At 40.9% G+C, this 27588-nt stretch overlaps 1 protein-coding gene and 1 long non-coding RNA gene across 6 annotated transcripts in view; one reads left to right on the forward strand and one right to left on the reverse strand.

The window, feature by feature from the left end:
• Positions 1-24386, reverse strand: part of EPHA7 (EPH receptor A7) — a 176864-nt gene extending 152478 nt beyond the window's left edge. For 4 of the 5 annotated variants that reach the window (XM_072855507.1, XM_072855504.1, XM_072855502.1 and 1 more), the window contains exons 1-3: positions 24058-24386; positions 19580-19644; positions 14482-15151 (exon numbers count right to left, since the gene is read on the reverse strand). In XM_072855507.1, coding sequence (XP_072711608.1) covers positions 14482-15151; positions 19580-19644; positions 24058-24154 — 832 coding nt within the window. In that variant the 5' untranslated portion in view covers positions 24155-24386. Of the gene's footprint in view, positions 1-5486; positions 5574-14481; positions 15152-19579; positions 19645-24057 lie in introns of those variants that run through there. The other variant, XM_072855506.1, reaches the window with a different exon arrangement.
• Positions 24387-24669: 283 nt separating this feature from the next.
• Positions 24670-27308, forward strand: LOC140650064 (uncharacterized). Its single transcript, XR_012041842.1, has 3 exons — positions 24670-25087; positions 26195-26287; positions 27200-27308. It is a non-coding gene; the product is annotated as an uncharacterized lncRNA (long non-coding RNA).
• The last annotated feature ends 280 nt before the right edge of the window (positions 27309-27588 follow it).

Raw genomic sequence — 27588 nt, forward strand, 5'->3', positions numbered from 1 at the left:
ATAATTTATATATTTTCCCAGATTCTGGGCTGCGCTGCATGTGCTCTGTGCCAGACTGATTGTGTAAAGCCACCCTTAAAGGCAGTACAGGTAGCCAGAGGACTGGACTCCCACCGAGGTGCAATCAACAGGATTATAACAACCCTTGCTATACCCAACATAGGTTTATAGCCAGAAGCAAAGGAGCACAGATTAAACGCCCCTATTAAAACCCACGGCTCAAGTTATCTAGCAGGGCCTGGCACAACTCTCAGAACTAAGGATGATCTAAAAACCATGCATATAAAAGCTGATGAAAAAAATGAGCAGGGGGGCACCAAAACTGTTTTTTTACAGAGCTATGGGTTTTGTAGTAAATATTATGGAGTAATTCTCTCAAATATTAAGGTAGAAATGCCAAATACAGGGGAGGTCACAAAGGTGGGAAAACTCATAATCCAACCTGGCAGTCCAGCCTATAAAGGTGAATAGAAGTATCAGCCACCAAAACTGCCTCTCTGCCATGACATAGTGTGGCAGGATGGATCAAATTATTTCAGTTTTCCAATAATGCTTGTAGTTATAATTGAGGGAGACTGTTAGGAGGAGGGGGGGATCATCAAGTAAAAAGGCAAACATTTTCTGCTGGGGGAGAGGGAAAAATGGCACCACTTTCAAACAAGCTGCGATCAAAAGTTTACCTCAGTCATAAAAACAGCAGAAAAGAAAACCCGGTCATAATTCAGCCATAAAACAAAAAGATGTACAATGAAAAAATATGCATGAAAGTAGCTGAAGTGATTTTTGAAAATACAGCAATAATATATTTCTTGGAATGAGATGTTTATTGCATACAGCCTACCACAATATAAAATAACACAATTGTGCAATTGTACACCAAGACTCATGATGACTTTTTTTTTCTTTACACTACTGGTAGGGAATATTGCCACAGTAATGAGGAAAACAGACATTTTTCATATTTGTAGTAACTCCTGTTAAACAAACTGCTTTTAGCAAGGGCTGCAAGACTGGGCCCTTGCTCTTTGTGTTAATAACAGATGGTTGTGACATGGGGCCAATTCCTGTTTTTCTTACTCTCGCAAGTAGTCCCAAGGGACTAATTATTTTTTTTTATGAATAAAGCAAGCAAGATTTTACCCAAGGGAAAATAAGCAGTTTTGCAACAAAAACATTTGTGGTCCCTTTTTCCACTGGGTAAAGGCAGGGAGCTCTGCCTCTTCAGCGCGCTCTGCCAGCCCTGAAGGAAGCGTTAAGGAACTCCAGTTGCAGGTACTTGGAAGGAACAGGGAGAGGGAGAACTGGCACGTAAGTATGCAATGATGACAGCTCTCAACAGATTTCTCCAATATGTTTCAGAAACTGCTATCAGGGATGGAGATTGGCAAGGCATCCCCAGCAGCACGCTACTTCCATCTGGTCTGGGTGGAACTATAGTGTCTCCCAAAGCAGATAGCTATAGGGATTTTAAAGAGGACAAGATGGATCCATTTGTTAACCTACAGAGATGTTTAATACAGCACAGGAGTTTTTCCCCGATGGATAATCACAGGAAAAGGGCTCCAGTCAGAAGATATTCTCCTTTTCTACCACCTTAATGAACGGCCCTCCATCTCTTTTAGATAACAAATCCAAGTCAACCATGATATATTTGGAAGCATATTCTGGTAATTAAAATGAAGAAAAATTATGAGAAATAAGTACCTGTGAAGCAGGTGCTTATCATACGCTGAAGGTGACCAAGCTGTTCACCTGTACAGGAAAGTATCATCTCGTTATATGGGCTATACTGTCCATAAACCACCATACTGTGTTTCTTTAGCCAACTACTACCACTGTTGTACAACCAGGTGCCCACCACAAGAAGCAGGAGGAGCTGAGCCACTGTTCCCATGGAGCATAGGCTACCCAGCCTAGGGCAAGTGTAATTTGTATGTGACACACAAAGGTCTTGTTATATCCTCCTTGAAAAGGAGGTATGAGGGTGCCACAAGCTGGATCTTCATTTCACTGAATATAAATACACTACTGACTCAGGGAAATAGAGACAACTGGTATGATTGCAGATATTTAAAACTCACTTCTGAAGAGATTGAAGAGATTGCAAGACTGAAAAGCCTCTTCCATCTCTGCATTTCAATGTAATATAAATTAGGGTTTGGGGATTTTCTTCCTCCTAAAGAAGAAATTACATTAGTATATATCCATTAGGTAAGTAAGTATGTATAATGCTTTATAAAGCAACATCCAAAAATATTGTTTCAATCTGAATGCTTAAGTACCTCAGCCACTCACAGCTAGAAACAGCACGATTGCACGTTACCCATATTTACTAAACCAAACTACACTCTTCTTAACTGATGACCATGGTGCTAGAAAGCTGAGGCTTAACTTACAAATCAAGTGAATCTAGGATACATGGAAGGATATCCTCCCTTTAGAAAGAAGGACAGCCCAAGCAAAAGATCTTTTTGTGTACGTGGAGCTGATCTGTAATGTTTTTGTGTTCAGATGACCTGAGCAGCCTGTTTCTGCATAGTCCCAGAACACGTCCATCAATCAATGTCAACATTCTTCCAAGCTCCACTTTGACTGGCAACTGACAGTCAGTTATCTCCTGAATGTTAATTAATAATGAATACCCTTGTCACTGCTTAAACACACAAAATGTCTTTAAATGGTGGAATTTAAAAAATGGGGTTTGTTCTGTGAGGACAGGGATTGTATTTTCATTTAGTCCTTGTATTAAGGAGAGAAATAAAATCTCCATTTAAAGATTGCACATAATTTGTACTATCAACATGTGTTTTACTTTCTAAAAAAACCTCATCTCTACTTGTGTCACACAATTTTGAATCTTATGCTCCTGGATACATGATTTTTACAAGGGTAATACACAATATAGTGACTGTGTAGCTCTACATAAGACAGAAAATCTTTAAAATAAAAGATGAAAAGTAGGCATGTCATTGTCTCCTCCTCTGTTGCACTCCCCCAGGAAAAGAACAAGTTTGTTTTAAAAAGATGTTATTTCTCTCCCTCATTTAGTGGTGTTATTCACTAGCAATTCCACTGATGAGACTTTTTTAATAAAAGTCCAAATAGAGACTTATTTCAATTGACAAACTAAAGCAGACAGACAAGCATACACATCATAAAGCCAAAAAATTCCCCCTTTTAATCAGAAAATTAAGTGATACGCAACTAATGTTAAGTGAAAGTGAACAGCAGAGACAGTCACAGATCATAGATTGACTATTCTATTCAGTCTGCACTGGGGGACATGATTTTCAACCCTGCTTATGATTTTAAGCACACGATACTTTCACATTTGCCAGCAGCAGGCTGCAGATTAAATCTGGCTGAGACTTCCATAGGTGAGATAATTAGGTGACAATGTGGAGCCTTGGGATTTGCTAACAGTTAAAACAATGTCCATTTCCTTTAGGTATCATTTGGGGGGGACTTTATCAGCACTTCTTTTTCTAGGTAGTGTCAGTAAAACTACCCACATTTTCAAAGCTGTCCATTTGTCTGTATAAACATATTGTCCTTATACAATCAGCACAAAACAATGTCACAATTATGATATACTCAAGAAAGAAAATAATGAATGTTAATTTTTACTGAAGGGCTACCAGTACAGAACAAAACTTTTCAATAAGTTGGACAAAAATGAAAACGGACAGTTATCTAATTTATTTACTGTGCAAATAAATTGGTCAGGGAAAAATATGTTGACATTTTGAAACATGAGAAATCAAACATCCAAGATTCAATGTTTGATTTCAGCTAAGAGACTGTATCATGGGCCTGATCCAAGACAAAATCAAGTACGAATACCCTCTCTTCAACAGGATTCCAATCACATTCCAAAATTATCTCTATTCAGCAATTAAAAAAGAAATAGCAAAGATGATCTTAAAAAACAAATTTTAAAAAATCTGTTTCATGCAATCTTTTTCCTTCTAATTACATTTTCTTATTTGATATTTTAAGACTTCAAACAAAACTATACGGTCTAACAGAAAAAAGAAAAAAGATCAATATGCCTCCATTTGCTTTGAAATATAAACAAATCACCCTTATAAACAAATGAAAAATCAGTAGAACATTTTCTCCAGTTCTATCATTCACCTCAGAAATATATACATATATATACTGTGCAAATAAATTGATCAAGACAAAAATATGTTAACATTTTGAAACACGAGAGCTCAAACATCCAAGATTAAATGTTTTACATTTTATATATATATATATGCGCGTGTGTGTTTTATATATTAAATATATACATATATGGAAGAAAGTTCAGGACCTAAGAGACTGGAAGCCATCGTTCCATATGAATGGTTCTAACTGCTAGACTATGGGAAGAGCAAGTTTCAGCAGGGGCTAATAAAACCTTCTGTCAGTGACTGTATGTTGGCTAATGGGCATCCCCTATTTGAAGGAAGAGATCTGAGTTCAAATTCTCCTCAGCAAGAAAATAATTGATCCAAGTCTGGAAAACTTGAGTTGAATTAGATCATGTAAATATGATCAGTGATCACAGCCACACATTAGCCACTCAGACCATGTTCCACAGACAAATTTTTGAACATGTAATTTGTTCCAGCACCAACAGGACTGAGCTGTTTGGCACACAAACTACCAAACTTTTAGGAATACAATAAACTTTACTTATAGAATCTCAATTGCCAACATTCTTCAAGCATTTTCATGGTAGCGAAGCAAGGGCTCCAAGATTTTAAATCAGAGATTTAATGAGATTCTCAACACCAACTATGTCCCTCTGTGGACACAAATGGATTGATTCAAATAGGCACCACACAGACATTCATGAAATGTATTATCTGTTCTCAAAATCTACCCACACAATAGTTTAGTGTAGAAAAAGTTCAAAGAATGCTATGCTTACTACTCATAAATTAAGACTGGCTAGTAAATTGAGAAACTGAAGGATTTGGAGGGTTGGAGGCCACAGGCAGCACCAACTTTTCAGGTGGAGTTGATCAGGTCATTAACCCAAGCTCCAGACAACTCCTGAATTCATCCTTGATGGTCCATGAGAAGTGGATGGAGAACTCTGACATCCTGCCCCTCTCCTACATAGGGGTTTAGACTTCTATAGAGAAATATGCACATGTACACTATTTCATAAGACTAGAACAAAAGCATATACATGGTCATTTGAGAAAAATAAGCTCTATCAACCATCAGGGGACACTTGCAATTTAGTCGCATCATGAGGACATATCCAGTAAGGTGAAGGGAACATACCGCAGGTCACATGCATACGGCTACATGAGGACCACCATATTAGTCACCTGCCAGAAGATCTCTGAGTATCACTTTCAAGGGCCACCCTAGTTCTATCCATTGTGTTCAATCTACTGGAAAAATGAACACCAGTCATCTAGGCTAGGTGATATTTCACATTCACTAAATGTAAGGAAAGTATAATAACAAGCTATATCCATTAATTATGCTAGAGATTACATATCTCATGTACCATCAGTCGAATTTCTGAGTCCCGGTTATATTCTCTCCTCTGTACACCAACACAATACCTACAATTCAGAAAAGCACACCTAATCAAACATGTATTTAAATATGTTTCATCAACATAAAAGCTTTAGGTTTATGTATATGCTTACAGTTACTTCAAACATTAGCACTTTCCTCAGTAGGAAAATATTAACACACAATGTTACTCTCATCGAGTTAATGGGATTCTTGCCATTAAGTTCTAGGGATGATGTCTCAGCCCACAGTCCTACAGATAGTTTTCTGCATCAGGTATTACTTCGTTAAAATATTTATAAACTTGTTTACTGAAAAGTAGGAGCCCCATTTTTACACTTTCTACAGCATGTTTATTTATGGTAATACATACTATCAGAATTTTTTTTGTTCAAAACAAAAAAATCAGTAGCCAACCAGCAAGACAGGGCTCTAGACTTCACCAGCTTCTCAAAATTGGACCCTTAACTTATTTCACAATTACAGCAAGAAATAATCTTTGCATTTATGTATATCAAATACATTGTGAAATAATAGCATTAATTATATTTCCTAATCATGTACTCTCTTTTTATCCATCAGTCACACACATTTGTGTTATGTCAGGTGTCAGAAAATACTAATAATTACAGTTAATTAGACTTTTATTAGAAAAATGATTGATATTATTATTGCAGGACAGCCATATCTTGCCAAGGGTCACATGTAACTAGTCCAAATTAAGAATTTAAAGTATCAATTTACCTTGGGTAAAAAGCCCTGATGTTTCTTACATATGTGAGCAACTTTATCCTCCTTAGGATAGGCAGCGGGGCCACCCAGCTAAATAAAGCTATACAGGTACATGCATTGACAGGATCAGGACTCTAGAAGTATAATAATTGAGCCTAATTCTTATCTCACACAAGTTTTATACTTGGTTTCCTTTGCTACTCTGAATTATACTTATAAATTAGCTTAATATTAAGCCAAATTCCCTAAAATGCATATAGCTTCTAAAAGATAATTTTTCCTAAAAGGAAAATCTCTGATTAATGGAGAAAAATAGGAGTAAGGAAAAAAGCGTTAAATACTGAACAGTCACTCTCCAGTATGTTGACATGTTGTGTTTATTAGGGAGACTTGATGAGTCAGAAATAGTCATTAATGGAAAAGTACATGAGAATAATCCTTCATCAGAGACACCTTGGTGAAAACACTGGACATACTGCTGATATGTCTGAGCACAAGAAACTAAATATGAGATTCCCACAGAAAAGAAAGTTTCTGCTGTGAACTCTTAACTAGGATACTATTCACTTTCAAATATAACATTTTTCATTAATATTAAGGACAAGAGAACTCACTGTGACAGACACAGGCAACAGAAAGATTAGGAAGTATGCAGGGATAAAAGCTTCTCTAAGTAAGGAGATGGTTCATAAAAATGTCTTAAATATATTTGCTATTGCTGCTGTTTTCTCAATAATGCAAGGTTATAGAAGAAATTAGATACATCATCCTGTAAAGAGAGGTTACTTTTTATTAAGTTAAAGATGGGTAATGCTGAATTAAACAGTGAACCTGCCTTTTTTTTCTTTTTTTTTTTTTTCCCTGCTTGATGCCACAACATTCTGTGAAGGCTTACAGTAGAAAATATTTGCATATTTTTCCTGTCATGTGAACCATGTTTGGCTTTTAATAAGCTTCCTGCACATACTTTTCTAATTCTTTTAAGGAAACCCCTTACAACTTGTTTTATTCTTAACTTGGTTCTAGCCTTAAGTTTTTATTAACAAAATAGTATTTATAGTATTTCTATGGGGGGAAAAAGACCAACACAATCATGACGTAAACAAAGTATATGTATTGAGTACACTTCAAAAGATCCATTTTGTCTTTGCAGATATTAATTTGAAAATGTTTTAGTTGTTTTCAGTTTAAAACGTTTTAACCCACTAAATGTGTACAGCTTACTGTTTTTAATAACTAAATTAACATTGCAGACGGAGCTTGCACAGTACACGGAAAACACCCTGGTTTAACGCTGAGAAGTCAAGAAAGAACAATTAATTTTTACACTGTAGTTTAAGTGCTAATAAGCATGATACTAACTGAAAACCCAGATAAAGAGAAAAGAACACTATATCCACTGTTTCCCAAGTAAAAACAGACAGATATTCTTAAAGATTTAATATTACTTAATACATATGAACTGCTGGGGTGTGGGGGACAAATATTTTAATGATAACAGAGGAAGTTTGGGATGCTGCAAAATTCAAAAGCTAATGTAGTAAAGCAAACATTTTGTTCACATAATTTTAATTTTCTTCCAACTTCAGTACCACACATGGATCTCTGTATGTTTGTCCCACTTCTCACATAAGAACCTCCACTTCACTCCTTTGCTTAAGAGACTTTGTTTTCAGAGAACAATTTCTACCTTGAACTGCAATTTGCTTGAACAACTTTGAACAGCATTTCACCATCCATATAATAGATGTCTTACAGACACATAAAGTAGATTAGTTAAACACTTATTAACATGTTCCTCTCTTTTCTGTGGTCAGTTCTTCCATTAAATGATCTCTACTTTCAGTTTCGCTGTAACCTACTAACTCTCCTTTTTCAGTTCCTGGAACCTTGCTTTCTAGTTGGGGGTTTGGGTTTTTTTTTTTGTTTGTTATATCCTTAAAAAGTTAACAGTCATATTTAATGGAATGCATGTACACTTGAGATTCCCCTAACAAGGCTTATATGTGTCACTTCTCCCATTTGTACTCAGAAATGAAAGAATATTTAAATTTATTTTAGTGCCTTAATTCTCAGAGATTAACAGAAACCCTGGGCAAAAAAAACCCCTCAGAATTTCCAAGCAAGCCAGTTGCTTTTTCGTCTAGGAAAATCTTTTATACTTAGAAAATTACAACAAAACTATTGCATGCCTATTGCACCTTTCACAAAAGATTTCTGGGCAGAAAAGTTTGTTTCAAAAGCAAGATGTATGGTTTTGGGCAACAGACTTGACATGATGAGATTCCATTTCTAAGTACCAACTAAAGCTTCATTTAGAACAGACAGAAGATAGACTTTATGGCTAAGGAGTTAACAGCCCAGCTGGTGAGCAACCATAGCTAATTCAGCAGTGGCATCCCAGGCCCGTAAAAAGACAGCTTTAGTGCTTCCTCTGTAACTAAAGGAGAAATTACTAAGATTCTGTTAGATTTCATTGCTGGCTTTGTTTTTTTTTCAAAATCTGTGCACAGCAGTGAATCTGACAAAAAGAAAACAAAAAAAACTACAACAAATTTAGTTTAAGGAACGGATATTCAGCAAAGTTCTAGCAAAATGCAAAAATAAAATTCATTTCTGGAGACAACAGAATCTGGGAAGAGGAACAGAGTGGGGCGGGGAAGAAGAGAGGCTGGAGAAGAAGAGCGCTACATTCAACTACATCATCCAACAATTTCACTTCTAAGATCTGGGCTCCTGATTGCCCACCTGCATGTGCTGTTTCACTCCTGTCAGCTCTTCCAGAGCAAAACAACTAGTTCATTGGAAACTAAACCTGTCAGTAGCTCTGCAGTTAATTCATTTTAGGGATCGCTCTGATGACATTATGGATGAGAACTAGCCGGTTTCGACTGCCTCCACCACTCAATCACTTCAACTTAACATCACCTTACTTCTCACATATCTTCATTGCACTCGAGAGAGACGATGCTGTATCGCCAAAACTATGATGGCCTATAATCATACTAATCAAACTAATTCAGACACTTCAGGCAAAGGGACACTACAAAAAAATAATTGTATCTTAGGGCCAAAAGGCTACCCAGAGGAGACTGGGAAAAAATGCTATGAAGCATGAAGGCACCAGTTTCTTCAGGTGATGGCTAGCCCTGACCATTTGGTATGATTTAATTTGCAAACCACTCTTCAAAGAGGTTGTGTTTAACAGTACACATAGCTCCTCTCCCCTTCTCTTCTCTGTGTCGACACATCCAAAAGGCTGAAGGACATGAACAAAATAGATCAAAGAAAGCCGAATGACTTAGGGAGACTGACAAATTTGTGAAAATCATCCTCTTTATGAACACTAGACTGTTCTGAAAGAAAGATATAGCAAGAAAATATACCTTTCTACCACATCTCTCCAACAAGAATGGCAGTCAGAAGACTCCAGGGTGAAGGAAAGCCAAGACATTCAACTTTCTCAAAACTCCAAAGGGGGCTGGAAGCAGAAATCACAGCTCTGCATTTCATAGTAGAAACATCTTCAGTATTCTTGACCATCTAGCTAAAAGGTCTTACTTTCACCTTAAAAGTATCTGGTACATTCTTCTGAACCCTGCTAGGAAACTTTGGAAAGACACTTAAATTATTTTTTTTTAAAATCCAATAGTTCCTATGCAGCTGTATCTGGGACCTGATATCAGATCACATTGACCTTTCTTTAAAAAGGGACAGAAAAATTATTTAATATGTTAGGGGATAAAAAGGGAAGGAGGTAGACACTTTTCTGTTGAACTTCCACTGGATTCAGAGAAAATTACAAGACTCAGAGATATCCTCATTCTCTGCTCTGGTTCAATTTGCTGAGAATAATTACATTCTCTTCCCTAGAGTAATTTTGGAGGCAAATGGAAGAAAGGTAACTCTTCTTCAAAAAAGGAAACTTTTAGACTCTTGATGATATAAATGCCATTGAGAAAGTTTTCTACCATTTTGCCCCTTCTCCACAAAGCAAAACATTTTCAAGTTGAAAATGCAGGAACATCAACACAGGTTACTCAAGCTGCAGGTCACTCGCAGCTTTTGGGACACACTACCTGGGCTAAACTCTACACCCAATTCAGAATATGTGCAACTTGGGCTTTTTAGAAGCATGGTGACATTATTTTAATGACAACTTATTCACATTCCCCCTTTAATTCATTGCCCTCTACTAGGAAACTTGTGGCACATCAGCTCCTAAGTGGAGTAATATTAAAAAACAAAAACAAAAAAATGAAATTTAAAAAAAAAAACACAACCACACATACTTTACCACAAATATGCCAAGCATAAGGCAAATTGGTTTCTGGATCTGTTATCAAGTAATATTTCAGAAAGTCAAGAGATAAAAGTTTGTACCAAGAATAAAAAAAGGAGGAACAGATGCAGCTTCCAGTCTGGCACAGTGTACAGCACATGACAAAGTTTGGAAAGAAAAGCCTGTAGCTCCCTTTTTACCTCACCAAGACAAAATGTACAAATAGCTATAATCCCCTCCCCATTTTGGGGCCAATAAAACAACTGTTCATGCATATGGTATTATAAAATGTTTAACAGTAAAATGCACCCATTTGGCTTTCCCTAGTATTCTGAATTTTTTGACTTGGTGCCAAGTCATCTATGTAATTTCTCAGTTCAGTCATATTAAGAGATGCTTTCTACCTTCTGAAATATCACTCTACTGCTCCGATTGAATAAATGTAATTCTCTCCCTCCCCACCCCCAACTAACATGAAACAGATGGAAAATACATTACACTAGAAGTTCTCAAAGAATTATTTTCTCCTTCAAATACCAATCACCAGTTGCAGTGTCATCCTTACATGCAGAACATATTGACTGTACTCCACTGTGAGAAAAAAAAATCAAAGTTAGACCTATTGGGAGTCCACTACAGTTAATGAGAACGTTATTGGGTTTTTGTGGTTGGGGGTTTTTTTGCCAGAACAGATGCAATACATGATGTTGGAAGAACTGAATATTTCTAAGCATCTTTCTGGTACCTTTGCTAGGTACCTTTCAGGACAATCTTTTCAAATGTACAGCTTCCACACCTAAGCCTAGTGCCACACACCAACAGACATAAGATCAACGTTGAGGAGCTAGTGTCCTTGCACAAAGGCAAAAGAATCTGCAATTCAAAGTTCAGAGGCTCATCTAGTTTTCTCATTTTTGTTTCACCCAGCCTTAAGATTTTGCTCTAAATGACAACTGTGAGCTGCCTCGAATTTGGCTCTCTTATGTATGTACCTTATCACGATAGATCACTGAGGCGGCACGGATTCCTTGGCACGCCTATAGTGAGAAGTAATCAGTGTACATCCAAAAAAAAGATTAATTCAGCTTGAAAGATCGAGCACTGAAGGAGGAACACATGGGAGCTCATTTTCCAGGTTATGTATTTCACCGCTCATGATTGTTTTCTTCTTTATCCGTCCCAGCATTACCAGTTACTTACATTTATGCAACAAAAAATCTTCTGGCAACACATCCAGTGCAGAGTTGTGTATAAATCAAAATTCAATTGTTTTAGTATCTGAACTCAATAAATTTCACACACAGGAGAGAAGCTGTATGCAAAAGGAACACGTTCTTCAATCACAGCCAGCCAATCAAGCTAGCGTTAACACAAATGAAAATCCCCACTGAGCTACAGGCTGAAGAGCTATTTGGAACTACAATGTGGCCATCTACTCCTACCTTTGCTACAACGCAGCCAGATAAGGTATTATTCTGTATCTTTAAAAGACCTTCCTTTGTGTCAAGTTAATTCAGCTGAGCTTTAGCAAGTGTGAGAGAGGAATCACAGACTTCTGCCCATCCTGACAGAGCACAATGCTTTCTGCCATGAGTAGTCCCAAAGAAGTCACACAGCATGCCAGGTACAAAGTATTTGCAGAAGTGAGCCCTCAGACAGGGCTATAAAAGCTCTGGGTTAAGGAAGCACACGCCAACTTGCTTCTGCTTGATCTGTTACACAGCTTGACAGTAACAGATAGCCAGTTGCATTAGTGTCAATGTTCAGATAAGTTTCTCTCAATATCTGTCACAAAAAACAGACGCAGTATCAGTGTGCCAGCTGTATTATCGGTCACTACATAGTTGATCATACTTAATAACATCCTTGAGCACAGACATGGCTAACAAGTATCACAGACAGCAATTACTATTGTGCGCCGCAGTCACCCAGATCGTTCTGACTCCGAGCTGCCAACGGCGTGCATTTGGCGAGTGCCTGCCTCCCACTTTTTCCCTCTCAAATACATTAACTTGCCTCAGTATGGAGACAGAGTTTGTTTTGAAACTCTTAACAGGATCACTGAAAAAAAGAGAAAAAATACCATAAATGATCCTCTGGACTGTTTCCAGAGTAGTATATTCTCTTAGTGATTGCTTTGGAAGCAAGCCAAAAATGGGAAGTATTCTTGCAAATGAGCACGCTACTGTACTCAAGTACGAGTTATCATTTAATTCTTTTGTCAACATTAGTGTGATTAGAAATTAAGAAGCCTGTTTAATAAACGGGTTACTTGAATTCCAGTTACCAAACACCAATTTCTTCTTCATTCACCCTCCCCACACTCACTCAGCTCCTGCCCCCCACCCACTTCCTAACATACACTGCTTTCTTTTTTGGATAGTTTCTCTCCTTTACTGAAAGTCAAATAAAGTTAGTATATTAATTACATCAACCATGACTAGGTCTGTAATCAAGAGCAAGTTAAGAAAAGGAAAAAAGTCAGTCGCTTCAAAAAAACATTTGAAAACCTCAAAACAGGCTTCTATGGGACACAGTGCTTAATATTTTTAACAGAGCTTTAATACAGTCTACTGAATGGTTTCGTGGGGGCAGTTTTTCATATTACGATTACTCCTAATGAGATCACCCTCCGCAGCATACGAGCCCTCATCCCTTCCCGATAGAACAATGAAAGATTTGTGCAAGGCTACAAAGGCATCAGAACAACTCCACTCCCTTCACCTTGTATCAATCAAATCTCTTCGTAAAAACTTGTCAAGACCACAATCTTTTTTTTTCCTGAGGACAAATTATTAATAATGAGATACATTTATTTTTCTTTTAGGGTGCTCATAATCCCTAGAGGATTTTGAAGTCCTCGTACAGATGTCTCATACTCAGTGACTGCTGCCAGCTTTGTTTTTGAGATTCTGTAGGTTTCTCCCCTTCACAGATTTGTGGGGGGTTTTTTTCCAGTTTTTGACTTACAACATTTCTCACCAAGAAATGTCTGCCTATCTTATATTGAAATATGGTAATATATAACTCCTTGTGTCATCTTATGATAAAAATAACAGACCTTGTGTTAAATGTACATGAAAATACCTGTCTTCAAAAAAACTGCCTATTCTCTTGATTTTACTGTAAGCAAAGACAATGAAATATCCTTTCTCATGCTAAGCAGAAGCGTCTTTCTTACACATGTAGCCCTAGTGACAGCAATGCTAATGGTAAGTATTATTCTAAGAATATGGGTAACTGAATCAGTCAATTAGAAAGTACAACTCAGTAGTCTCTGATCTGCTAGTATTTTAAACTAATCACCATGATACCCTGGCAAGACAAAAGTTTAGAGTTAGTTTTATGCAAAAAGATATTGTAGAAAGGAAAACATACTTTACTCTGGAAACTTGATATTCTGTTTGAAAGATGTAAAATGATACTCTTTTGTCTGAATTTGTATGCACTTACGACACAAACCTCTAACTCAGTTTTTATTGCACGGGTATTCTTCCCATTCATTACTAACCACACCTCATTCTTCCTCAGTTTTAGTTTTAATTCTGCCACAGACTATGTGAAAGAACAAATTGTTTAACTACTAATATCCAAGATTATTAATACAATGTTCTGTGATCGGTATGACTTGCTCGGCATGAGGTACAAGGAACATAACCTTAACCGGTTTAAAATGTTAATCCTGAATCTATATTTATACTTCATACAACTTTAAGTTTTCTTGATTAAATTTTAAAACGCAGTATGCAACTGCTGATTTCCCTATCCAGAAGTGCTGACTGCTTTGGATTAGACAGTGTGAAGTTTAGAGTGAGGATCCAAAAACTTTAAAAGCAGACTGATGACGTATTTCTCTTGGGGAAAAAAAAAAATAATAATAATTAAGCTGGTAGAACATGACCTATAATGTACATATTACAACAAGTTGCATGTTTACTTACATTCACACGTGTCTCCTTTTTGCTGGTATCCCGCTTTGCAGATACATTTTCCAATAGGCACTAACCATTCTCCCTCTGCGCTGCAGTGCATCTTCGGCGAGTTCTCTGCCTCCTCCTCTGCACTGCTGACGCAAGTTCCTCGTACTTCAACTAAAGAGGAAAACTCTGAGCCAGTCACTGTGTCAGGAAAAATAGCTAAGTTCTCAATGATGGACCAGCACTTCTTGTAGTAGACTTTGACAGAGACCAAAGCAATACAGGCCCCTACATCCTGAAACGCAAGATAGAATCCTTTTTTGGACAAAGGTCCAATTTCTCTCACCTCTGTGTTAAGTTTCATTTTTCTCTCCCCAAGATCACCCTGGGTAAAACTTTCATCTGCTGCAATAGTGTCTATTTTTACATATTGGTTTTCTCGGATATTCCTGCCAGTGTCGTAGTCTGTTTCATAATAATACAAGTTAAAAGTTTCTTTACAAGTCCCCAGAACTCCAGGAAGACTGTTACAATCCCTCAGAGTGAATTTCAGTTCTACAAAAATCCTTTGTGCATTGCTTTTTGCAATCCAGTTAGTCCGAAGCCAGTTGTTTTGGTTTGATTCCATCACCTGGCATACCTGGTATGTTCGTATAGGAGTGTAGTTTTCATCCAGTCCACTAATTTCTTCCCACTAAAACAATAACAAACAGTTAGTAATACAAAACAAGTACGCCACCAGACGTAACTATTGTGTACTTTAAAAGGTTTCACACAACTCAAGTTTCCTCCTTTTTTACAGTATGGCTTCAGAAAAAGTAGGTTATTGTTAAAACACTCTTAAGCACCCAAATGAAGAAAATACATATTAATGCAGCTGCAGGCTCTCTCTCCCTCCACATCTTTCCCACATATAAATAACTTCTAAATATCCCTGTCATATCATAGGCACAGTTGTAAAGGGGAAGCTTCAGAGAAGGCTGTTCAACATACCAAGTTCTGATTACACACTGGGCTCATCCACATTTCATTAAGGTCATGACAGTTTTGGGTAAGCACAGACCAAAAGGAGGGAGGCAGCTTCACTTCCAGAGAAACCTAAAATCAGTGAAGTCTTAGAAACTGAAATTGCCTAGTGTTACAGTACATAAAACTTGTGTACATAGAACTTCCAGTTAAACTTTCAGTTGTACGGAAAGCATGGGAAACTTGTGAGTCGTACAGTTTTCACTCCTATATGATGAAAGTGGCATAGAGAGAGAGGGCAAGAGAAAATGGACAGAATTAAAAATCCAAAATCAAGAAAACATTTTATTTGTCCCCTTTTTGTTCAGTCCACCTTCTGTTCTACTTACAAACGAAAGAAGGTAAGCAGGAGCTCCTCACCTCACATTTTGTTCAGTGGCTGCATCCATGTTAAAAGGAGCAAACTTCATTTAGTTCGGAGTTCAAATGAACCATGAGATTACATGCGTAATTAAGAACAACCCACATGACTGAAAGTTCACTGGTTCAAAGCCTGGGTTTTGCTGCTGTTCCCTCTTTAGGATAACAACTATGTAACAAACTGGTAAGCCTGTAACAGCCGCGTAGTCTTTAACGGCCTTTGGTGGCGTGGGAATTCTCACCTTCGGCAATGGCAAACGTTCCACTGAGATCAACCAGGCGGATCTGCCCAGGTGTAACCAAAACAATGTCTGTCTCACTTTTTTCACGTTTCTCATAACATTTAATATACTGCAGAAACCGCAGCTGTAATAAATTAGGGGGGGGGTTTTGAGCTATCCTCACCCGATGATACAAGCAACCATGACTTCTCCGTATGGCGCTTAGCCCTCTGGCCCTGTGTCAATAATGCACTTAAGCTCATGCTTAAGATCAATGACAGTACTTATGAGCTTAATGGTAAGCATGTGCTTAAGTGCTTTGTGGGACTAGCATACTCGGCACCTCTGCAGGATGGAGCACCCACTGACATTGCTTATACCAGTAACCAAGCGTGGAAGGCATTGGTTTCCCAAACTTGGAGCCATGCAGTATACAGTACTTTGCAAGCCTATTTGAGAGCAAATGAGATCATTTTAATTTTGGTCTACTGCTCCAAGAAAAAGCAGATGTGGCTGAATTGATGCTGGAAGTTATCACCACAAAATATATCATGGCTGTAGATGCTGAAATGCACAGAAGTTGTAAATATCAAAGCGCATTTCAAAGACCTACAGTTAATATAGATATGGTATATATGGTATTATATATGCATATGGTATTAAATTATTGAAATATATTATTAAATGCTCATGGAGTTAACTGAACTGATTGCATATGGAACTGTATTAATCTCAGAACAGAAGAAAGTCTATCTTCATAATAGATTTATTAGAGCTGAATGCGTAAGATTTTTTCCCCCTCTATAAGAACTAGTATTAACAAGGAAAGGAGAAAAGGGGCCCTGAACTGAGGCTTTTGGCTCTGACACATTGAAAAACAAACAAACAAACAAACAAACAACAAAAAGCAAAACAAACCAAAAAAAAGAAAGCACAAAAAAACAAAACAAAAACCCCACAAAGAAGACAAAAAAGGCATGAAGCCTAAAATTTTACTGATTTTTATATTCCCCATTTCACATCAGGTAGTGTTGGGTTTTTTGATTTTGCGTTTCTTTGGGTTTTTTGTTTGTTTTATTTTTTATCTTGTGTAAGCAGTCCTCCCTCAAAACACCAAGCCAGATTCTGCAATGAGATATTCCAGTCAGACGACATATTGTACTTTTGAAGTGAAAGTAACTCTAATGCACCACACAACAGAATCTGACTCCTTGGGTTTTGATGTGGACTACTCCATCAAGACAAATCCCCACTCCCCCAGAAAAAATAAACCAAACAGAAAGCAAAGCAAAAAAATAACAAACAAACAAAATACATTTAACAAAATCAAACCATTTTTAGTAATACAACACAAATGAGCCTTCTTGGAGTCAAAAGCCCACTACATGAGGCTACCTAGTATTAGAGACATTCTTATGCTACAGTCAAGGAAAACAATACAAAACACTAAATTCAGATAAGAAGTCCTACTTTGCGTTAACCCTAGCATTAAATGCCGAAGTCTAGCTTTCCGTATTTTCCCAAAGCCATGGAATATGATTTTCCTAAAAAATTAAGGAAATATGACTTATGATTCAATTCTGTAATCACAGAGCTATTATTGCAAGTAGCCCATTGGAGGTGTACCTGCTTCTCTGCAGGGAAAAAAAAAATACATCAGTACTTCAGGATATGTTTTCATCTATGCCATCTGAGGTCACATTTCATTAAAGTCTTTCTAAAGTGTTCAGTTCCATGATAGCTTTTACAGCAAGAAAATTCAACTTTTCATTGTCCTGCTGCAACATGCAATTCTATTTGAATGTGTCCTGTTTTATTGGTTTCAATATATGGTATCTTAACTTCTTAGTTATCTTAACAATGTTTGAGATCATTGTTAGATGTAACATTTGCAGTTGAATAAGGCATTTAATGAGTGTCTGGCTGATACATTCCGTACTATGATGATGCAGTAGTTTCAAGAAGATTTTCTGTGTTTATTCCCATGAAGTCTTTAGTGCATCGTCGAAAATTCAGTAATTAAAATTAGAAAAACATTTATTTTTAAAATTACATTATTAAAATTGTATTTTTATGTTAATGTACAGGCAACTATTTCTGAACGTTCTCATGCATATGAATCCGGTCATTAGTTTTGATTCACTTTTAATTCCTGATTGAAATTGGCTTCTACCTCTAAAAGTCGCCTTTTACTATTTGTTGAATTTGACTCTACTTTCATCTTTAAGTATGTTGACATGTGTAACGTGTTGACGTCTTTCATTATCTACAGGTTAGCCTAATACAATTGCCACCAAGCTAATCTTTCAAACACCTCTGGTAAAGGCTTCAATCAGTGCAAAACGCTAATGCCAAGGTTATTAGCCATCATACCCGTTGAGCTCACATTACATTCTTTCTGAAGTCCTTAGATTCGTTTCCAGTTTATGCTTGTATTGATTTTACGATCTTGCTTTTAAAGAAAGACACTTTCAGATTTTCATTCTTCTTATTTAAAGGATTTGTTACACTTTTATATCCCCACTCACACTTCACGCTCTTCTGGCTCCAGATTTCTTAATGCGCTGAAGATTAAGGGCCTGATCCCCCAAGTCCTTGTTCATGCAAGAAGTCGTAATGGATTCAGCAAGACTACTTCCATGAGTAAGAACTGTCCCTATAATTTATGATTTGTCAGACTGAGTTGAGGTAGGACTAAGCTAAGGTAGGACAATATACCCGTTATATCTTGCTGAAAATGTTCTTCCTCAACGCTTGAGGAAGAAAGGGTTTTATACCAGTTTTAATTCAGACTGAAAGCAGCATTTCTCAACTTTACGCGCATAATAAATAAGACAATAACACCAATGTTTCTAAACTTCTCGGGTTTTATAATGATGTACTTTACAATGGCACATTTCATGGAGTACCATGAGATTAATTTGTAAGCAAGCTGGAGGTGGCCTTAGCCATATAATTCATGCCTAGTTCCAGATATCAAGCTCCTCAAGACTTGGGGATGTTTCAAGTCTGGAATGTCATTTCAAACACATCTGCAGTATAAATGTTTTTATTTTAGAGCACTTCAATCTGTGCTATTCAATTACAAAGAAAACATCATAAACAAATTTATGATCACCCATTATACAGAAAATGGAAAACATATTTTTAGAAAGTTTCCACACAGAAGTAAATCTGCTGTTTCTAAATGAAGAAGAAAAAAGTGATTTAAAATACCGTGTTATAAATATACAGAGCTTTCTGGTACAGCACAAAGGATTACACTAAAAAACATAAAGCTACTGGGAACATTTAGGTGAGTTTCTAAAGAGACTCTTACTTTTAATTAGCTTGTACATTTGTACACTGTAACCCGAGGTACACTTCTTTCCATTCTAAAAATGAAAAAGCCGTAAACACTTGGTACGATTACTGAGAGAAATATGAGGGGGAGCTACTTTAAAGCAAGTCTTTCAATTGCTTTGGTAAAACAACTACTCATCTTTAGGAACTTAATTTTTGCCTGGAGTACTTACCCCATTGGGAGGAGAGGAAATCCATTCCAACTCTGTCTGTTGTGCTTTAGAGTCCAGCAATATTACTAGAAAAGAAAAAAAAGAATTTCCACTGTTTGTTAAATATAATAAGTGGGAATATAAAACCAAAGCACAAAGCTTGAATTAAAAAAAGTGATAAAAAGAATACAATTTTTGTACAAATTAATTTTTTTCTTCATATTATTAAAAAAATATCTGCAACCACAACTATGCCTTTACGTGTAAATAGATGATTAAACGATTATGTACCATCCACATATAAGCAGATATACATTAATCTTAACAATTCCAATGCTTAAATCAAAGCATATTGTTTTCTTAGTGCTCTAAAGTGTTACTAATCAGTCATTAAGATGCATGCTCCCTTCATCTCCTTTGTCATAAGAAGGACATTTCCCATATGCTGGTTAGCATATGAGCTTAAAACAAACAAAAATGAGCTTAAAACAAACAAATACACACCAACATTTCAAAACTTTTCCAAACTGATTTAGAAAGGACTAGTCTATACCTTACCAGGAGCTGCACTGCAAAAGCAATGGTCTTTTTGAGTTTGAAAGAAAAAGAATATGTCCCTTAGGTGATAAAGCAATAATTCTATAAACAAATTACAACCAGGAATACAGAAAATAAAAGACTCTGCAATTACCTCACACTTTGCATACACAAAATACTACAAACACAAAATCAGACTAACTCACTTTATGGTAATGGCTTACTAAAATCTTCATGTCACTATACCCCAGTGACACTTCTATACAAAAAGACATCAGTTCTAGTAGCACTGCAATTATTTTCCGCTAGTTGTAACTCTGTCTCTGAAAGTGGTTAATCACAGCCTAATAAACCAACTCTTACATATTTTACAGTACATATTGGAGGTGATATTACTGATGTTCTGTTACCTCCAAACATACATTTCTATATATGTCTTATATTTCAATTATAGCTCTAAGCTTCTTTCTTAGCATATTATTGTAAGTTTCTGTAAGACTTTCAAATGGTACATACGTTAATCTCTGATGTCCAAAAAAAAAAAGTGAAATAATTTGCTGTAATACCTTCTTTCAAACAGCCAAAGCTGTAAAGTGATCCACCATATATCTAGGTTTGGTACACTCTGAAGATTCCTTCTTCAAAGCTGTACATTTAACTTCATACTTCTATTTGATTAAATAAAAAGTAACATTTATAATTTAAATCTGTTCAGTATATTTTTAGCTATAAAGCTATTTATAACTTTATACACAGCATTTAAGTACTGATATTTCAAGGCACTGAAATTTACTGATATTTAAGGCTGTAACTTGAAGCAACTTTTGTCAGGTCTTTTGAAATTGTTATAAATGTTGCTTCGGCCCTTTATCCTAGTAGAATTTAACACAAAATTTCAGTGAATTACTAGAAAGATGAGATGACTAAAAAAGTTATTTAAAGGTTCATACAGTAATATCTGGAATGTTAGCTGAACACAAAACGGTAGCTTCCAGGCCTGTATTTCAGTAATAAAGTGGAGCTACTCATTAAGGAAGTTTGATAGTCTCTCTCTAGAAAGATTATCTGCTTATTTCGTTAAGCTTGGATTCAAGGGGCTTTACTTTGTAACGCTTTCTATAGAAGAGCAGGTGGTGTATGTGGTGGTTTGTTGAACAAGAACATTTATAATGGCCCTGGAAAAAAGGTACCACGAAAAATTTAACCATTTCAGCACCAGCACGACGTCCCATGGCTGCGATTCATTATAGTTTTTATTTGGCAGCAATTCTCCATCCCATAGCAACGGGCGGGCACATCCCAGAAAGAAAAGACAACAAGCAAGCAAACAAACAAACATACAGCCCTGCTCTGCAAACACCCCTCGCAAAGATAAACGTGGCGTTTCCGCGTGCCACCGAAAGTTACCGGGGAAGAGCTCCCCAGGCCGGCGGCTGGTGCGCTGCTCCCAGCCCGGGGAGCCCTGGGGCCGTCAGGGCCGGTGGTGCGGCGCTGCGAAGCGAGGCGGGAGGACGGCGCCGTGCCCCGCGCACCCCGCCGGCAGCCCCGCGGGGACGCGCAGCCTCCCGCGCGCGGTCCCTCCGCGGGGGCGCAGCGGGCCGCGCTCCGCGCGCGGGGGAGACGCCGCTCGGGGCCCCTCTCCGCGGCGCGGCGGGACAGAGGGCGAAAGGAGGCGTAAAAGCGGCGGGCGAAGCGCGGTGGCGCGGCCGCGGGGAAGGGGCTCCGCGGGGCGCCGCGCAGGCGGGGAGCAGCGGCCTCTCGCCTCCGCGGGGAGCCGCAGCCGCGCACCCACCCCGGGCGCTGCGCGGGGCTGCGCGCAGCCGCCGCCGCGCTGAGGAGCGGGGCTGGGCGGCCGAGCAGCAGCGGAGCACCGGTACCTCGGCCGCCCCCGCCAGACTCCCCCCCCCGCCCGGCAGCCGCCGGTTTGGCGAGGGAGCGCCCGGGACGGCAGCTCCGGAAGGGAGCCCCGAAGTCTCGTAGCCGCGGGGCGGAGGGGGTAGGACCTCACCCCCGAGGGGACCGGCCCGCAGCGTCCCCGCGTCTGCGCTCTCCCCGAGGGTCCCGGCCGCGGCGCTGGCAGAGGGCTCCGCAGGTAACGCCCTCCGCCCCTCGCTTGGAGAGCCAGGCGGACCCTGTCCCGCTCCTCTCCGGCATCTCACCACGGCTTTTATTTAGCTACAGAAAGGAAACTCGGAAAACTTTTCAGCCTCTCACCCGCCATCCCTCTTCCGTACCCAGCGGGGAGCGGTGGGAAACCACGCGGGCCTGCTGCCGCCACCGGCCCTTCGGCGAGGCCGGGGCTGAAGCTGCAAAGTTACTTTTTTTTTTTTTTTTCTCCCCCCCGCTCTTTCTTCCGCGGGAGTTTTCTGCGCTTGCAGCAGGTAGCCGCTATCAATTCCTGTCTGCCGCTCGCCCCCTCCTGACCCTCCTTTGGCTTGGTTGTTTTTCCCCAATCATACACACGTTATACACACACACTTATATGTATAGATGCATATATATACTTATCCCTACACGTATTACACACACAAACAGGAGGCAGACTACCGCCGGAGGCACCGGCGCAGCCCCGATCGCGGCGCAATCTGCAGGGCAGAGCGGGGCAGGCAGCCCGCACCCTCCCTGCCTGCCTCCCTGCCCGGCCCTGCTCCGCTCCCCACCCCACGGCCACGCGTTAGACCCCCCACGCGTGGGGGTCTCTGTGCCTTACAGCCCCTCCAGATAAACTTTCGAAATGCTGCTAAGGACAGGTTCTCTCCTCTTTCCCTCTCTAATCTCGCCATCGCCGCCTTCTATTAAGGGCAGAGGACATTTTAATTGAGGGATTTTTTTAAGCTCCAGTTACAGGCTCGAAATGGTATTTTACTGCATGCCAACGGTTTGATGAAAAATATTGACGTATCCAGCTGAGGGAGGAAAACCCCCAAACGGATACATATGCAGAGACACTGAAAAAGCCCCTGACTCCCCCTTCCCTGTCGTCCCCCACCCTCGAAGATGGAGACGGACTTTGACGGCCTTTGGCTGTCAAACGCGAGCAGGGCGCTCCTTTAAATCATTTCGGATTTTCTCAGCGTGAGAAAAGAGATTCCCAGATGGACTTTGTGAATTGATTTCATACACCTCCATCAGCCTCTGGTATAAAACTGCCCGGTTCCTCTCCGTGCGCGGGGGAAACAATGTCCGGGGTTCGCCTTACACAGATAGCGGTGTTGGATTGATGGGAATCGGGAAGCCCCGTTGTGATACGCAGATGGTGTAAAACATCCATCCCTAAACCTCTCCCTCTCTCCAGCGATGCCGGGGAAGAGCACACACGTTGCAGAGACACGACGCCAGGCTGTACGTACCCTCTAAATGCATGCCCAGCCTACATGGCCGGGAGGTGCAAAACTGCACCCCAGTGCTCCTTCCCACGGTCTGTGCACGGCCCCGCGGGGCCGGAACGCTGCAGGCCCCCGGTGGGCAGTGGCGCGGAGCTGCCCCGCAGCCTCAGCCCCACGCCGTGCCGTGCCTCCCCCGAAACGTCCCGAGCCCTGAAACTCGGCCCCCAGCCCCTGCAGCCCCCGCCCGGGGAGCAGCGAGGTAACCCGCCCTCCCCGCACCTCGTCGGGAGGACTGAGGCAGCCAGAGGAGAGCGAGGCTCCCCTGCACGGATCCCCGGGCCGGGGGCCGTCTCCCCAGCCCCATGCCTCTTCATCACGTGCGAATGCCTCGCAAACCTCATTCCTGAGAGCAAAGGCAGTTGTCCCGGTCTCTCACACATACACACGCACACCCCCAGTGAATGCCTTGCTTTTTCCTCCCTCCCTCCCCAACTAAAAAAATGCCTTTTTTTTTTTTAAGGGGGGGGCTGACAAGCAGCTTGCAGTGCCAAGCAGGTCCTCCACTAAGCCACCACACAGACTTCGTGTACAAAAGCAATAAATAAGCCCAAACTTTTGTTTTCCGCATCACCTTACCTTCTTTTGCAGCCTGTGCCTCCCCCGTGTGTGCAAACCGGAACAGCCAGACGGAGCACAAAATAATCCAAGAAGGGAGCCTACTTTGGAAAACCATGTTGCAGGAGCGGGGTGATTTTATATTTCTAGCTATATATTTCTAGACACTGCCGCTGCCGCCGCTTGGTGGGTGCTAGAGGACGGTGGAGAATTTGCTCTGCTAGTCTCTGGCTCGGCGCTCGCTCCCTCCCTCCTGGCTGCCTTTCTCCTCCTTCTCCTCCACCTCCTCCTCCTCCTCCGCGCTGCTGCCCGGCTCCCGCACCGGGCCGGCCGCCCGCCAGCCCCGACTGCAGCCCGGCCGCCCGCGCCGCGCTCCGATAATATCAATTAGGGCGAGGGGGCGGGACCGCAGCGGCAGGGCGGCCCGTCCCTCAACCTGACTGACAGCGGCCTCCGGCCAAACAGCAGCAATCCTCGGCGCCCGGCGGGCCGAGCCGGCGCCTGAGTCGTCGCGGCCGGGGGGCGGGGTCGGCGGTGCCGCCCAATGAGCGTGCGGCGGTGTCGGGTTGCCGCCGGTGCTGGGTAGCTGCGGGCTGCGCGCGGGGCGACGGCGGCGGGACGGAGGGGCCGAGCCGGGAGCGGGGCGCCGGGCCGGCACCCGGGGGCAGCCCCGCACGCCTGGAGGCCGCCGGCCGGCTTGTCCCCCGAGCGAGCGTGTGCTCCGTGTGCTCGTCCTGTGCCGCGGGTAGGGAGCGAGGGGTGTCCCGGCCGGGGCCCGACCCTGGGCGCAGCGCTGACCCCAGCCCGAGCCGCCGCCAGCGGGTCCCGGCGCTGCCTCCGGCGCAGTGTCCGTCCGTGGCCGGCCTGAGCGCGCACCTGGGCTGCTGCCACCGAAAGGGGAACTTCGGCGGGAGCTGCGGGATGGTGCCCAGAGACGCTCCCCTGCCAAAAGTCAAGTTCCTCAGGGTCGACATCACTTGGGCTCCCTTCCCTTTGTTCTATTTGGGTTTTCCATCCTGCGTCTCCGATTTTCCCCAAATACGAAGCACAGGTTAATGACAATATGGATCTTACTTGGGGGGGGAAGGGGCGGTTGCTTCCCCCCCCCCCCCCCCCCGTCGGGTGTAACCTGAAGCGAGGGTAATCCGCTAACAATGGGACAATTTAAATAGGAGGGGGAGGGAAAAAAAAAAAGAAGAAAAAAAGCAAAACCCGGGGGAGAGAGGAACTTGCCAAATCTCTTTTGTCAGCGCTCACCCTACGGGCCGGGAGTGCTTTTCCCGGGGATCCATTATGCCCCCACCCCTCCGTTTTCCCTTCCCCAAACCCACCCTTGCTCCTTCTACGAGCGAAGCAACCGAGCGACACAAAAACTTACCGTTCCCCGAGCGAGGCCGCAGAGCGCAGGGGGGTGCGACGGGCACGGTGCCTGCGGCGGCCTCGCTGGGAGCGCTCCTTCCCCGGCCGCGGCGGGGCCGGGGCCGCGGCCGGGGCCGCGACCGCGCAGCCCCCGCGGCGGAGGCGGCGGCCCCGGCTGCGCTCCGCGCTCCGTGCCCCCCGCGGAGCCCCTGCCCGGCCCCTACCTCTAACTCTGCCCTGCGCACCTTCCCCGGGCTGGTGCTGTGCGGCGCGGAGCTGGTTTTGTAGGGCTCTGTTAAAAGCGCATCGCTGTGTCCTTTCGGAGGATAGAAACGCGATGTAAACGGAATAAGTGATTATTGTCTTGGAAGCCGGAGAGACAGCGAAGCGCAGGGGGTGTAATTGCAATTCGGTGGCAAGATTATGCGAGAATCTGAAACAATTCTTGCGCGAGTGGGGACGCTGATACAGAAAATGTTATGCCATAAATAGAAATTTAAATTGTGTGTGTGTATGGGATCTTTAGGCAGATAAAGCAAAATTAGAATTAAAAATTAATAATAATAATAATGATAGTAATATGCTCAGCGTTGTTGGATAAACAGCCACCATACTCCGGGCTTTGAGCACTTTCCCTGTGGTCTCCTCATTAGTTCTGAGAATGCTGTGGAGGTAGCCTCAAAAATGCACTGTATTCCTTTCACTTCCTGAATAATTAATACTCATGGCTTAGATATGACACTTTTTGTGTTTCATTCCAAATGCTCTTTTGATACTCTGGATACCATGATGAGTGTAGGCGAAGTATGCGCTCTTGATTCTCTCATCCTCTCTCATCTGTCATTCCCATCCCTCATACGTGTGTACTCGGAAAGAGGAGATGTACCGAACAGTGAGTTTGCTTATCTTCTTGTAAAAAGATTATTTTGCTTTAAATACTTACATGCAGGTATTTTGTAACTTCCTTGCAAGTTATCAGAGGTAAAGTTAGTTTTCATATGGCATATGTTGTAACAGTGATTAAAGCAGATGTAGGAAGTCCTTAACCTAGTTAGTTCTCTATGATTTCCTAGCATAAAGTGCAGGAATTTCACTACAACACCATTAATCCAAAAAGATAATTTGTAACCTACAGAATGTATTTTTTAAAAGAGTTATTTGTATTAAGACTTTGAATTACTATGTTCATAAAAACACAGGAACTTACTAAATGAACAAACTGACAGGAGAAAGGCTCAAATGGTAATGAGATATATCCATGTCCTGCATATAGTATTAGGCCAGACACCTATTTTCATTATCACCTGCATTTATACAGGCTACATTGTACTACATTGTACAATCTAATATTGTCTGTGTATAATATGTGTATAGGGTCTGTACACATATAAGGATACTTAAAATTATGTAAATATATTAACCACACAAAGGATATATATGCACATGACTGAATGCATAAAGAAACTAAATAAGATATTTACAAAAAAAATAAGGTGTATATTTCTCTTCCTGATAAACTCATTTTAAATGCCCTGTCTTCCTGATAATGGTAAGTTGAGCTACAGATAACATATTATATGTACTACTTCCTTGAAACAGTCATGGATATATTCACAGTTACACCAAAACAATCCATATACATTGAGAGGGTATATTACAGTGTGGCTTTTTAAAATTGTGCTTCTTACACACTAAATCTTTGTGAAATTGATTCAGAATTTGAAATCCTTTTTAGTGAATTTGATTTTTTTTCTTTTCCTCTGCTTCTTTGTAGTGTTTTCTAATACTTCATTGTATTCTGTAGGATGCACAGCCTGTATTGCATCTCATCCAGCTGAGCGTTGGATCTTCTGTGAACAAAACCAGAAAAGAGTAATATTACAACTGAACCAAAATATTCAAGCTAAATGGACCACAACCCTCAGATTTGGTATCAAAATCTCTGAGAGAAGAAGAAAAAAAAAAAAAGAAATAAAAAAAGAAAAAAAAAGCAACTGGGAACTTCATTCAACTCAATGTGTTGCAATTCAGACACCATCAAAGTAAATAGTTAACTGGAACAGAACAATGTAATCAAAGATACGAATGTTGCTTTTTTGCTTTATTCTGTTTTGTCCTTTTTTCTTACTCAAAATCTGTAGGCCAGATTATGCCTTTTATTTGAACTTGTGAGTAGTTAGAATGGCTTTCTTG

This window comes from Ciconia boyciana, chromosome 3, assembly GCF_034638445.1.
Source record: "Ciconia boyciana chromosome 3, ASM3463844v1, whole genome shotgun sequence".
NCBI classification, from domain to species: domain Eukaryota; kingdom Metazoa; phylum Chordata; class Aves; order Ciconiiformes; family Ciconiidae; genus Ciconia; species Ciconia boyciana.